Source organism: Sinocyclocheilus rhinocerous, unplaced genomic scaffold, assembly GCF_001515625.1.
Source record: "Sinocyclocheilus rhinocerous isolate Xijiao unplaced genomic scaffold, SAMN03320098_v1.1 scaffold166, whole genome shotgun sequence".
NCBI classification, from domain to species: domain Eukaryota; kingdom Metazoa; phylum Chordata; class Actinopteri; order Cypriniformes; family Cyprinidae; genus Sinocyclocheilus; species Sinocyclocheilus rhinocerous.
Window position 1 is genome coordinate 2,946,956 of NW_015633186.1, and position 14,954 is coordinate 2,961,909.

Here is a 14,954-nt window from a genome sequence, read left to right on the forward strand (position 1 = left end):
AGACCGATCGTTTCGTGTCTTTACACATCAGTGTATCGTCACGAGCCGCAGGGTTTAATTTGGATTTGTCTGTGCATATTTTTTTTACTCTCATAGATTTTGTTACCATTGCCATGCATTATACGACTGATAGACTGCAACGGTTAAAGTTAAAAATCATCATATGTGTTCTACTGAAGAAACAAAGTCACCTACATCTCGGATGCCCTGGGGGTAAGCAGATAAACATCAAATTTTCATTTTTGGGTGAACTATCCCTTTAAGGTTGAACCACTGATGTCACATGGACTATTTTAATGATGTCCTTGCTACCTTTCTGGGTCTTGAATGTGGTACAGTACAGTTGCGTTGCTGTCTATGCAGGGCCAGAAAGCTCTCGGATTTCATCCAAAATACTAATTTGTGTTTCGAAGATTTAAAAAAAGATCTTATGGGTTTGGAACGACATTAGGGTGTGTAATTAATTACAGAATTTTGATTTTTGTGTGAACTATCCCTTTAAGAGTACAATTTAAGACTCAATGTCAGAGCCTAGCAGTTACCATATACACTACCATTCAAATGTTTACCATCAGTAAGACTTTTTCAGGTATTTTTTAAAGAAATTAATACTTCTATTTAGCAAGGCCAGGTTAAATTGTGACAGTAAACACATTTATAATGTTACAAAGTACTGGAGTACTGGAGTACTTGGCTGCTGAAAATTCAGCTTTGCCATCACAGGAATAAATTACTCTTTAAAATACATTACAATAGAAAACAGTTATTTTGAATTTTAGTAATATTTAAGTTTTTCCTGCATTTGATCAAATAAACTCAGCCTTAGCATTAGAGACTGCTTTCGAATACTAAATTCCAACACTTTCAGCTGTGGTGTTCGAAACAAAGAATAGTAGCCCTAATGGGTAGTGCTCCGGTCCAGTAAAATGCCATTAAGTCTCAGATACAGTGTTTAGCCTCCATTACACAATGTGTTTTCACTTCCCCAGGCCTGATCCCACACACCACTTCCTCTGCCACAGATGTCTGCTTTGCTCGGCAGCACAACATCTCTGACAACAACAACCAGTGTTTCTCCAGCGCCAATGGCCATTTGCCCAACAGCATGGCTGTGCAGAGACCTGGTGCCATAGACAACCAGCCTCTGGTGACCACCGACCCCATGAAGGTGAGTGTACATGTGCCCAGAACACCCACCAAAACCAGGAAGCCACTGATAATCCTCTTGTTCATCAAAATGACTGCTAAAGTGCATTCAATAGACCTGCATGGAAAATAACACTTTCAAGCTGTTTTTCTTCTATTCTAATTTTAGCTTTAGAGAGCTCAAAATGACATTAAAGTGCCATTTTTGAAATTGAAATCACCTAGAACAAATGAATCCTGTGATGAATGGTCTGTAACATTTGTGTTCTAGAAAATGAATGCTTTTATGTGAAGCTAAAAGCATTTTTAAATAAAACTACTTGCTTTTGTAATGCCTTGTCACAAGCACATTTGCAGTCTTGTATTATCAGGCTTTCTTTACTCAACACAATGCATAGCAGTATTTAAGTCAAAATGAGACCTTTTCACTCCTATCCGCCTCTTCATCCATCCTCCCACTCTCAGAGTCATCGGAGAAGAGCAGGGTGAAGGACGCTTACATCGCCTGTGATTTATTCACTGGAGGTCAACTAGTCGCTACAAGTTGCCATTGCAAATTGCTGTCAATATGAAGTATGTGACTCTGTTTTGTCCAGGCGCCCACACTGACCATGGAGGGAGGCCGGCTGAAGAAATCCCAACAGCTGGTAAATGGTCGGGACTTTGAGACGGTGCCAGAGCCGGTATGGAGGGCACTTTACCACTGGTATGGGGCCAACCTCAGCCTGCCCCGACCGGTATGTATGCCATCTCCCATCAGAGGTGACACCCTGGGCATTTAATTTGTGCTTCAGTGAATGTCATTTGCCTTGACTTTTTTTGCTTTGATACACAATATTCCTTATGACATGACATGAAGTGTCACATGAACGCTGTCAGATATTACTAAACCTGTTTCCTGAATATAGAAGGAATTCTATTCTGACTTATCCCTCTATTGGACAGTGTTGCCTCTCATTATCAGACTCATTTTCTTCATTTTGTAAGCACATGATTCATATTATATAGCCTTAAATGGCTAATGATGGGATGTCAAATAAACAGTAAATAGGGTTACATTCTGGAGGTGATTTAAAATCTTTTGCTGACATGACACATCATGTGAAGGATAAACTGAGAAATAATTTTTAATTATTGATTCTTCCCCCATAAAATGTATGAGTCATATTTCTTATTGAGTAACCTTCATTATAAAACATTAGGAGTCATTACAATAATTTGTATAATATGAAAAATAGCTGAAATGTTTTTTTATTTTATTTTTTTTTTAATATTCAGACTAAAACGTAATTAAATTTAATTAAAAATAAATTAATTTAAACATGTCGCATGTCGTTTATTTAATCATTTTAGCAGCATGTTTAATTTTCTATATATACTATTAAAACAATTATATATAATATTAAAATATAAGAAAATATAATTTATTATATAATCAGAATTTGTTTTTGAATGTGGTAGTGAAGTTCATTTTATGCAAGAATAATAAATCAAACTTTTTGTCATTATGTATGCAGTAGAGGTTTAAAATCATTTTAAATGCGGAATGACCATGAAAAGAGATTTAAAATTTCAAATAATGGTCATGCGAATCTGGCCTGTGAACTTTTCACTCAAATTAGCTTCTCTCTTAAGCAAGCGCACCACTATAGTCAAGCCCAGTGCATCTCTCCATTGTGCTTATGCTGTTGCCTCTTCCTTCAGGTCATCATGTCTACAATCACAGCTCAACCAGAGCTGGAGCTCTTTCCCCGCTACCTTCTGTTCCTGCGCCAGCAACCGGCCACACGCAACCCTCAGTCTAACATCTGGGTCAATATGGGTATGAGCAGCCTGCGAATGTTCCCTCCACATATGCCCCGAGGTAACGTAAGCCTGCAGCAAGAGAGAGGCTACCTCCACTGCCTTGACCACCACCTCCTCTAATCTTCTAAAACACCCAGCTTGGTCTCACCAAAATGATCTGTCTGGATAACTAAAGAGCCAAATCCTGATGCCAACACCTAGAGTCATCATCTGAGTTCAAAAAACTGTAATGACAGCTAAATATAAATTAATGTTGAATATATCAAAATATTTAAGTTTGTGAAACATAAAAACGCATATAAGTGATTGTGAAACATAAAATGTAATGAAAACACAGCGCTGGCCTAATAGTGGGCTTCCTTATTGTTGAGCCCTGAAAGTGGGTAGGCGATAGTATAATTTAGAATGTGGTCATGGTTTTGCCAGGCTCAGAAGACTGTTTGGTGTGGGTAAAGACACTCTCTGATTTCCTATAATTGTTTGCTTTGCAATCATACCAACCTTTTTTTTTTTTTTGGTCTCCAATGAAATCAATAATTGCTGTAGGAATCTTAAATGTATTTTTATTTGATTTTGTTTTTGTTTTTTTACAAGAATAATTTTAAAAATGTGACATGATTTTTATTTAAATCACCCAAACTAATGAATTGATTAATGTTCCCTTTGAAAATGACCTTTGCCCTTTCTTGCTGCTTCCTTACAACTAATCCTCAGTCTGTCAATCAGGTATTGGGGCTGTGTGTGTGTGTGTGTGTGTTATTGATCTGTGTGCTCCTTGTGACTGGTTGATTTAATAGCATGCTTATTAGAATCTATGAATTGGCTGAAACTTTACATTTTTCATTATTGCATTAAAATGAAACCATAAAAGTGTTACTTGACTAATTTAGCACAGTAGGTAAAATTAAGTTTACATTTTCAATGACTTAAAGTTAGTTTTTGAATATATAACAACACAGTAGGGTGGAAAAGCTCTAAAGGGTTGTATTTGAAACAATATTAAATATTGTATTGCATGTGACAAAGAGAATGCTAAAGGCTGCTTCATTCCCAACTCAGGAAACGTTCCTTCTCCGAACGCCCCTCTGAAGCGAGTGCTGGCATACACAGGCTGTTTCAGCAGGATGGGCACCATTAAAGACATTCATGAGTACCTGTCCCAGAGGTTACGCATCAAAGAAGAGGACACGCGCCTCTGGCTCTACAATAGTGAGGTGGGGACCTCCTTAACAGATACTGAATAAAAGAACATCAAACTCTGATCAAAGACATTCATATGCAAATCTGTCCTCATTATAAAGTTACCGATGTCACCTCACAGCTGTGAGGAAACGCTTCAAAATGAAAATTCCTGTGTTCACATATTTCCAATTTAATCCAGAAAATTTGAGAGGAGCATCTCAAAAATAGCCACTGGTGGTATTGGGGGAGGAGAATTCTGATTATAGAGATCTTTAGGTCTTTAATAATTTATGATACATCCATTATATTGTATACTAATCTTGATTTGTATTGTCTTTTTATCAGAATTACCTCACTCTCCTAGACGATGAAGATCACACTTTAGAAAGTTTGAAAATTCAAGACGAAAAGCACTTAGTCATTGAGGGTATGTCTGTGACATTTATCTGTCTTAATAAAAGTTTTATCTCAATTCACATGTGCTGAGCTGTATGGATTAAATTGCGAAGCATTCATGGCTGTACAAACATTATTAAGATATCTTTCCCTCTCTCTAGTTCGAAACAAAGATATGAGCTGGCCAGAGGAAATGTCTTTCATTGCAAACAGCAGCAAAATCGACAGACACAAAGGTAATGTCAGAGGTCTTGGAAAGTGTTGGAAAAATTTATGCAAATTGGAAGCTGGCCAAGCTATCTACAAATGTCAGAATGTTTATCTGAGTTTGACCTTGCCTAGATGCCACTATAATACAATTCTTTAGACCAGTTACTTGTGTCAAAGCACATATCAAGTATATTATTAACACAGGAACGAATGCAACAAGAGTCCAAGAAGCAAATACATAAAGCCAATATAGAAGTCATATCAAGACAGACATCAGCTGTGACATTTAAAGACTCACAATGTTGCTATCGAACTCTATGAAATACTGAGTAATTGAACTTCATGGAGATAGTACTCAAGTGGTTGAGCCAGAGGAGTATAAATTTAATCAAACCTTCAGTCTCTAATAATTGTGTATAAATTTTGCTATTTTTCTTGCAGTTCCTACAGAGAAAGGTGCCACAGGTTTGAGTAACCTGGGTAACACATGCTTCATGAACTCCAGTATTCAGTGTGTAAGCAATACCAAGCCCCTCACTGAGTACTTTATCTCAGGACGACACCTTTATGAGCTTAACAGGTACGGAGATATGGTCAGTGCCTTTCTTTTTAACTCAAACCACTTGTAACTACTAAGTTAATGAGCAGTCACAATTACCATTGCTTTTTAAAATTTTGTGGGTGAAATCCATTCATTTAAACTGAAATCCACACAATCGGGAGTTTTGTGCAAGGCTAAGAAGATTTTGCTCACGTTCGAGTTGGTCACGCCACGTTGATCAGCAGAAAACGGCTTGTTTTGAAAGTGACTTTTGTGATATCTGCCATACTTCTTGACCAATGAGCTGTGTCTTGCCTTTACAGAACCAATCCAATAGGAATGCGTGGTCACATGGCCAAATGCTATGGTGATTTGGTACAGGAACTCTGGAGCGGCACCCAGAAGAACATTGCACCTCTGAAACTCAGGGTGAGTTGATAACATCTCTATTATCATGAGCATCAAACCCAAATGTTTCCATTAAAATTATTATGCTATTTTTTAAAAACATTTTTGTAGTGGACGATAGCAAAGTATGCACCAAGATTCAACGGCTTCCAGCAACAAGACTCCCAGGAGCTTTTGGCCTTCCTGTTGGATGGGCTTCACGAGGACTTGAATCGTGTCCATGAGAAGCCGTACGTGGAGCTCAAGGACAGCGATGGTCGGCCAGATCATGAAGTGGCCACAGAGGTCGGTGTCATACTGCTGTTTTTCAGCCCCATTTTTCTGTGGAAATAAATGGCGCAGACGCACGGTTTTGTTTACACACATACAGAATCACGTGTGACGCTCACGGTATTTGCAGCCTCTATATGAGTACATGAACACATAAACATAATCTCTAAAACTGCACTGAGAGTCTCTTCATGAGCATTTCACTGTTTCTTTTGAGTAAATCTATTGTCGATACAAACAGAAACTTAAAGGTCTTCACAGCAACCTGTCAAAATAAAAGTTCGGTTTAACTTGAAGAAACGGTGACAGAAATATTACATAATGTAATTATAGTACTACTACTGCTAATAAAGTTATTATTAAAATGAATATTTACCAGAAAAAAGTATTTACCAGAATATATTTAGCAGAAAAATGTAAATACACAAAGTATTTCTGGATTTTTTTATAATAAAAAAAAAAACAATTAATTATAGATTCTTTGATTATTAATATTTAATGAAACCATTAAAATGGAATTCAGAAAATTTATGGAAAACAGAATTTGGTAAAAAATTATAATAATAATGAAATTAAATTTTTGTTAAACTTTTAATAAATTGCTGTTTAATATTGTAAGTTTCATGATTTCAATGAATTAGACATGCTTTTTGATTTAATAAAATTTATTTTAACCATTGAAACAGAGTCTAGAAAAATTCAAACGGAAAAAACAGAATTTGGGAAAAAATAAAACTGATTTCATAGGGCCCTAATGAACCTAAATGGGCACACTGATGATACGCTAATAGGAAGCCGTTTCTTCACCCTAACTACATCTGTGTGTTCTCATCGCAGGCCTGGGAAAACCATTTGCGGAGAAATCGTTCTATCGTGGTCGACCTCTTCCATGGGCAGCTCAGGTCCCAGGTGAAGTGCAAGACCTGTGGCCATATCAGTGCCCGCTTCGACCCCTTTAACTTCCTGTCGCTGCCGCTTCCTATGGACAGCTCCATGCACTTAGAAATCACAGGTGAAGCCAAGCAGAGAGAAAACATAAACACTTTAAAATCCATCAGCAGATATGCCATTCTCACATAAAAGCTTTTTTGACTTGCAGTTATCAAACTTGACGGCTCCACTCCGGTGCGGTACGGGCTGCGTCTCAACATGGATGAGAAGTACATGGGCCTGAAGAAACAGCTGAGTGAGCTGTGCAGCCTGAAACCTGAGCAGATTCTACTGGCTGAGGTTCACACATCCAACATCAAGGTCAGCTCAACTCAACTCACCACAACAACACTTTTGTTGATGCAATCCATGTGGAATGACTTTTAAAACAAATGCTTGTCTTTGGTCTAGAACTTTCCTCAAGACAACCAGAAGGTGCGACACTCTGTGAACGGCTTTCTCTGTGCATTTGAGATCCCTGTGCCTGGCTCACCCACCTCAGTCACGTCTCCAGTGATAACAGGTAACAAGGATTGATTACTTCTGTCCTTTTTCCTTAAAGGAATAGTTGACCCAAAAATGAAAATTTGCTGAAAATTTACTCACCCAAAGGGCACCCAGATTTAGATGAGTTTGTTTCTTTGAGGTTTGGAGAAATGTGACTTAGCATCACATCACTTACTCACCAATGGATCCTCTGCAGTAAATGGGTGCCATCAGAATTAGAGTCCAAACAGCTGATAAAAACATTACAATAATCCACAAGTAATCCACACGACTCCAGTCCATCAATTAATGTCTTCTGAATTCAAAAGCTGCATGTTTATAAGAAACACATCCATCATTTAGGTGTTTTAACTCTAAAATGTCACTTCTGGCCATTCTGTTACTGGAGAAAGCAATATTATGGATAGAGGAACGGTATTTTAGTTAGAATCAACAGTTTAAAGTTATGAAAAAATATTAATAATAGATTTGTTTATTACAAATGTGCAGCTTTTCACTTCACAAGATGTTAATTGATGGACTGGAGTTGTGTGGATTACTTGTGGATTATTGTAATGTTTTTTTCAACTGTTTGGATTCTCATTCTGACGGCACCCATTCGTTGCAGAGGATCCATTGGTGAGCAGGTGATGTAATACTAAATTTCTCCAAATCTGTTCTGATGAAGAAACTTACTCATCTACATCTTAGATCGCCTGAGGTTGCGTAAATATTAAGCAAATTTTCATTTTTGGGTCAACTACTTCTTTAGAAGAGAAGCTTTCGCTTTACCATAGACACTCTTATTTGTCATTGACCCATAAATGTCTCTTTTAGAAAAAACACCTGTGGCTAATGGGACAGCAGGGAATAATCACATTGGAAAGTCTGGCCTGATTCCTAATGGCATGCCAAGCACAGTGGTCCCCTGCACCCCAGAGAAGCCCCTCGCCAATGGGATTCCTAATGGCCATGCCGTGCCGGTGCAAGACAGCCCCTTCATTGGCTACATCATTGCCATGCATAGAAAGATGGTGAGGATTTACTGATATATTCACTGTTGGACTTCACATGATGGTCGTAAGCATTCTAAGTGCGAGGTCTGTCCCCTCAGATGCGGACAGAGCTGTACTTCCTGTCCTCTCAGAAGAACAGGCCCAGTCTGTTCGGTATGCCGCTGATTGTGCCATGCACAGTTCACACAAGTAAGAAGGACCTGTATGATGCAGTGTGGATCCAGGTGTCCCGACTTGCCAGCCCTCTGCCCCCACAGGAAGCCAGCAACCATGCTCAAGACTGGTCAGTGGCATCTGCAGCTCACAAGGGTTACGTTGATGATTAGTTTGAATATTTGCCAAAACAGGTTTTAATTACGCTACCATTCAAAAAATTAAGGTCTGTAAAATTGTTAAAAGAAGTCTTTTATGCTCACCAAGGCTGAATTTATTTGATAAAATAAATAAATAAATAAAATGGTAATATTGTGTCATATTATTGCAATACTTGTATTGTTTTAATTGTTTTCCCATGAAAATAGCCTAAGATGCTGACATGGCATTAAATAAAAATATACTACTCATATTATTACAATGTAAAATAACTGTTTACTATTTTAAATATATTTTTGTAAATTTTCATTTATCCCAGTGATGTCAAAGCTGAATTTTTAGCACCCAATACTCTATCCCATCTTTAGTGTCACATGATCCTTAAGAATATGCAGATATGCAGAGATGTCTTACTATTATTGTTAAACAGTTGTGCTGCGTAATATTTTTGCGGAAAGCATGATACCTTTTTCAGGATTCTGTAATGAATGAAAAGTTCAATATAGAGAACAGCATTAAACTGAAAAAAATATATTTTGTAACATACTGTTACAAAATAGTCATTTTTTATCAATTTAAAGTATCTGGGCTGAATACAAGTATTAATTTCTTTAAAAAAAATCTTACTTTTGCAAGGTAGTGTATATTTGGATAACAATAAAGATGTACTAAGTGTTTGAGCAGTTCGTTTTTAAAGCAGTCATTTCTGGATCCCATTTCCCTTCACAATTATTTCCTGTCTCCTCTCTCTATTGTCTCTGTCAGTAGAAAGTAGTAAAAAGCCCTCTAAAACATCAGGTGACAAATGTACTGATAATTTATTCAAACATCTGGGATCACTGATGAAATTGCATTTTTTTTTTATTTAATACAAATCATTACAAATTATAATATTATCATAATAATTGAAAAATTCACAATTCCTTCGTTTTCTTGGCTTGTTTAAAAAAGTCAGCGGTGACCTAGGAAATAGTCCAGAATCTTAAAGGGGTCATATGATGTTGCTAAAAACATTATTTTGTGTATTTGGTGTAATGAAATGTGTTTATGCAGTTTAAGGTTAAAAAAACACATTATTTTCCACATACTGTACATTATTGTTTCTCCTCTATGCCCCGCCTTTCTGAAACGCGTTGATTTTTACAAAGCTCATCGGTCTGAAAAGCAAGGTGTGTTGTGATTGGCCAGCTATCCAGTGTGTTATGATTGGCCGAATACCTCAAGCGTGTGACTGAAATGTTACGCCCCTACCATACTGTGATGATGCCCTGTCCGGCCGGAGCGATGATTCAAAAACATGAAAACCCATTATAAACGAGGCATTCGTTGCATCCAGTGGGGACATAATTATGGATTATAATGACTTATACTGTCTTTTTATGAGTTGCGTTGCATCGCGCCACGTGAAAATAAAACCATGTCTGCATTTGTGATCGGAGAAATGACAAACAACAAGCACTACTCTACACTGCCCAAAAAACTCGCTTTAAATATAAAAAATATAAAATATAAAAACTCTTTAAATATAAAAAAACGTACTTACAGTCTGTGAGTCAGAACAGCCGGCATTATAGTCTACTCTACCAGGATCAGGAAAAAAAATTGAAATCGCAGCATATGACCCCTTTAAATATTTTTATTCATTTTATGTCACAACTTATGTCCACAATTTCTAAGTTTAAGTAAACTTGTTAACACTCTCTCTTCCAGTGATGACAGTATGGGCTACCAGTACCCCTTCACTCTGCGAGTGGTGCAGAAAGATGGTAATTCCTGTGCCTGGTGTCCCTGGTACAGGTAAGGATTTAAATTCAGCGGTTGTGCAGGCACATATCTCGCAACACAGTGTGGGTTGTCGTGACTGACAAGGGTTGTCGGTGACTTTGCCAGGTTCTGCAGAGGCTGCACAGTGGACTGTAATGAAGACCGGGCATCTTTGGGGAATGCCTACATTGCTGTAGACTGGGACCCCACCGCTCTGCACCTTCGTTACCAGACCTCTCAGGAAAGGGTGAGTGCTATAAGGATGTTTAAAGATTTTAAAGGCCATAAAACCAGTCTATTGAGATTTCAGTCAGTTCAAGGTTTGTCCCTGTGTGATGGGTGAAGTCTTTGTTACTGGATTCAGTCTGATGCCGCACCGCAGGACTTGATATGTCCCTTAAACCCAATGATTACTCTGCCAGTACTGTCATTCCCTGTGAAGAGAGTCACTTCTATCTCACATCACAGCTGAGAAATCCATTATGATTAATTATTCTCTGGATCTGCTACCTATTTTACCTCAAACAAAAGCTCCTGATAAGCCTTGAACTGCTAATTATGATCCGTCATTGCTACTTGCAAAAGACACTTTCTGAAGGCAAAAGCTCCTGCAAAGTCATAGTAAATTAGTTGCTTAAAATTTCAAGATGATAGAATGAAATCCATGGTTTTCGCACTAGTTTTTAAGGTACATTTGAGACTAGAACTGCCAATTTTATAACTAATACAAATGTTTAACTGTACATTTAAAAAAAATACCTTTAAATATAATCTCTTTTCATAGTCCAGACCTCTGAGTAGTTATTTCATTCTGTTAATGTGTGTCAGGTAATCTATTGCTAATGTTTATGTGGGCAGATAGTGGAAGAGCATCCCAGTGTAGAGCAGAGTCGGCGCGCTCAGGCAGAACCCATCAGTCTGGACAGCTGTTTGAAAGCCTTCACCAGTGAAGAAGAGCTGGGAGAGGATGAGCTCTATTACTGCTCCAAATGTAAAACCCACCGCCTGGCCACCAAGAAGCTGGACCTCTGGAGGCTGCCTCCCGTACTGGTCAGAAACACAAATTATTTCTTTTTCTGTAGGAATAAATGCATGTCTCTTGAAAAAAAAAAAAAACTTAAAAAAAAAAGGTTTTCAAATGTTTAAACTAGAATGTGCATGCAACTTGACCAGCAAGAAAAATCTATATCAGGGTTCCCGCGGGTCCTTAAAAAGTCTTAAATTTAAGGTCATAAAAAGTCTTAAATTGTACAAGAAAGTCTTAATTATGATTTCTAGAGGTCTTAAATTTGGGTACAGACCAGAATTGCGATACAGCTTAATGTGACGATTAAACTTCAAAAGTCTATGATTTTATTAAATAAACATGAGCGCTGCACGTTTCAAAGTCCGGTGCTGCTCTGCTTTGTGTTCTGCCGTTAGCAGGGAAACAGTTCCGAAAGCGCCTCCTGCTCGCAGAAAATGAATGTGCATGTTCAATAAGGCTGTTGTTGTGAGTAGGGTATTCCTGCAGTACCGGAGGCTGCAGTTTCAGTTTACCCTTTTTATTATTAATTATTTTATTTTATTTATTTTTTGTATGTATGTATTAGCAGCACATACTATTTTATAGTACTTGCTATTCAATTCTGTATATTATTATTTTTAAGGAATTATGTAGTTTAATTGTATACACTTAATTATTGTCCTAACCAACTCCTAACCCTAAACATACCCATTGGTAACCCTCTTGAAATATTTAACCTAAACATACCCATTGGTAACCCTCTTGAAATATTTAACCTAATGTACTTCAATGTATTCTATATATATTCTGGTTTTAAATTCAGTTTTCTTGGAAAGAAAGACTTGTGTCTGTGCAAGACTTCAGTTCATTACCCGCAGCTCTTTGCGTCTGATGTGTGACACACATAACACAGTGCAGTAAACGGTAAAACAATTGCGGTACAAATTAGTGTGTTTATTAGTACTTTAATAAATGTAAAATAATTTGAATACAAATACTAATTTACAACATCCAGCAGCACAATGAACTGTTTTGCACAGCTAAATAGGCTAAATGAAGATTGCTGACACCCCCTCGAACACTCAAGTTCATGTCAGCTCTTACAATAAAAATAAGATGGAAAGATAAAAAAAATTAATAGTTTCCATGGATCTAGTCTTTGCATATATTTGTTTGATGTTTGAATCAGGTCTCCTCTGTTGGAATAGAATTGGCTAGATGGCGCTGTCCCAAAAAAAAGGTCCTATGCCGTCCTAGAACTGCAGCCTCCGGTATTGCAGGAACATTGGGTTGTTTTTGTTCAGACCAATGCGAAAATCGACCCATGTTTTTACCCTGCAAACACGCAGAGCTGTAAATGTGAACTGGTGGATCGATAAGAAGAAAACAGTAAAATGTGTTTGTATGTCTTTTAAATGAATTTAAATAAGTTAATTTAAGTTTAAATTAATATAATAATTTTTTTCTTAAAAATGGTTTAAAGGCTGAGATGTGAAGTCTATCATTTTATAAAACTTTTTGTTTTTGTGAAAACTTGTATCTGAACTGTAAATCATGCTTTTTACAGTCATTTTACAGTTGAATAGTTTACCATAGACATGGTAAGCGCATATGGTATTAATTTTATTTGTGCAGGTCTTAAAAAAGGTCTTAAAAAGTCTTAAATTTGAGCTTAAAAATCCTGCAGTGAGACTTTGTTTCATAATAAAATTACCAACGCACAATGCTTATTGCGATTTACTGGATGGGAGGTGCGCTTCAAAGTTCCATCCATTGACTGAAAACAGGCTAGACTAGCCTAATCGATTCTTGGGATTTAAGAATCGATATTGTTTCGTAAAAATGAGAATCGATTAAAATCGAGATATTGATATTTTTTACCCAGCCCTATTAAACTTTATTGTTACCTACACTATGTGTATGATATCAATAAAACATGTCATCAAATTATTTTTGTAAGGATCGTTAATGCCGCTTCCCTATACATCAGTGTGCATTTTACAAACTATAAATTAGGGCTGCACGATATATAGTTTCAGCATCGATATCGCAATGTGCGCATCCGCAATAGTCACATCGCAGGATGTGCGATGTTTAGTAGGCCTATACTGATCGTTATATTTATACTGATTGTTTTCTTTGCTCACACACAGACAGCGCATCTACAACTGATGCGACAACTGTACAGAGCTATCCATTTTTAAATAAATTTAGTAGCAGAGATACTGCAAGCGATTTTTAGTAGGGATGCTCCGATCAGGATTTTTGCAGCCGATACGGAGTACCGATTTCTTGTCATGGTGATCGGCCGATACCGATGCTGATTCTGATGCTTCAAGCTTTATATAGACGGTTTTATCGGGAGCATGCGCCTGGCCCAAAGTTAATTTCCAGTCTGTGTTTGTTTATCAGTCTGGCTATGGCTCCGGCTACAAACGCAAGAGTTAAAGTTAAGGTGATGAGTAGACTGAAGTTGGGCTCAGGTGGTTGTGCTGTGGGATGTGTTTCCCATACATTTATTTATTTGTGGCGCTCGCCACAATATCAAAATTGACCTATTTTCCAAAAGGCTTCGTTGAATAAACATGAGCACGTAGGCCTACTGCACCTTTAAATATCAAAAGATAAAGCAGCGTTTGTGAGCTCAGCGCTGCTGTGTGTACAGTACAGCCGTTACCGGGGAAACGTCTGTTTCTCCTGCTTTAAAGCACCTCCTGCTGGCAGAGAATGAATTTGCATTTTCAGTAAATCCGTTTGATTTAAGCAGCAAACATATTTTGCTTTTCCTATATCCACGGGCGCTGCGGATAATCTGCGGGTCGGGTAATAAAAAATTCATTCTGATTATTTGCGGGTGGATAAAATATCATAAATGATGCAAAAAAAATACATTTAAAAAAAAAATTTTTTTTCATGAGGCAGACGATTTCGTGTGTGTTCGTTCGCCTGATCGGGAAGTTGCAGTGACAGAAACGGTGACATTCCAGATAAAGTTTGAAAGGAGTAAAGCCTGTGTTAATGCTATTGAGTAGGCTAATATGGCCAAAGAAGATATTTTGTTTTATAAATAAATTTTCATTTAAAAGCAGCCCACGATCAGCATGTTATGTTACCGTTATACCTTACGGCTCCGACGAGGTTTTGTTCCGTCCTCCACGCTGTGACAACTCACTAAAGACCATTTTTAGCCAAGCAGCACGGAGAGCCGCTTCAGAAACGTGCCGCGGCTGACTCATAAACAAGCATTAGAGCGGCCGCGATCAGCTCCGGTTCCCGTGGAGCCGTAACACGCCGCAGATGTGTGCAGTGAGGCGCAGATCAACTCTAACGTCACTGAATCTGCTGTTAAAAATGAACCATCCATTCATCATATCATCATGCAAAACATACACGACAAATAACTAATTTTTCATTGTTTCTCGAAACGTCATAGCATTTCCACACCAGCGATGACATGACTGTGGCGCCAAATCATTTATGT

The 14,954-nt window shown here is 37.7% G+C and overlaps 1 protein-coding gene across 2 annotated transcripts in view; it reads left to right on the top strand.

The window, feature by feature from the left end:
- LOC107743689 (ubiquitin carboxyl-terminal hydrolase 32) overlaps window positions 1-14,954 on the top strand; it is a 69,054-nt gene that overhangs the window by 49,276 nt on the left and 4,824 nt on the right. Inside the window, exons 14-30 of one of the 2 annotated variants that reach the window (XM_016557063.1) lie at window positions 990-1,168; window positions 1,743-1,883; window positions 2,851-3,010; window positions 4,012-4,166; window positions 4,480-4,561; window positions 4,692-4,766; window positions 5,182-5,320; window positions 5,605-5,710; window positions 5,801-5,974; window positions 6,797-6,971; window positions 7,059-7,210; window positions 7,301-7,412; window positions 8,213-8,409; window positions 8,490-8,674; window positions 10,414-10,500; window positions 10,594-10,714; window positions 11,326-11,517. In XM_016557063.1, coding sequence (XP_016412549.1) covers window positions 990-1,168; window positions 1,743-1,883; window positions 2,851-3,010; window positions 4,012-4,166; window positions 4,480-4,561; window positions 4,692-4,766; window positions 5,182-5,320; window positions 5,605-5,710; window positions 5,801-5,974; window positions 6,797-6,971; window positions 7,059-7,210; window positions 7,301-7,412; window positions 8,213-8,409; window positions 8,490-8,674; window positions 10,414-10,500; window positions 10,594-10,714; window positions 11,326-11,517 — 2,432 coding nt within the window. The remainder of the gene's footprint in view (window positions 1-989; window positions 1,169-1,742; window positions 1,884-2,850; window positions 3,011-4,011; window positions 4,167-4,479; window positions 4,562-4,691; window positions 4,767-5,181; window positions 5,321-5,604; window positions 5,711-5,800; window positions 5,975-6,796; window positions 6,972-7,058; window positions 7,211-7,300; window positions 7,413-8,212; window positions 8,410-8,489; window positions 8,675-10,413; window positions 10,501-10,593; window positions 10,715-11,325; window positions 11,518-14,954) is intronic. The other variant, XM_016557064.1, reaches the window with a different exon arrangement.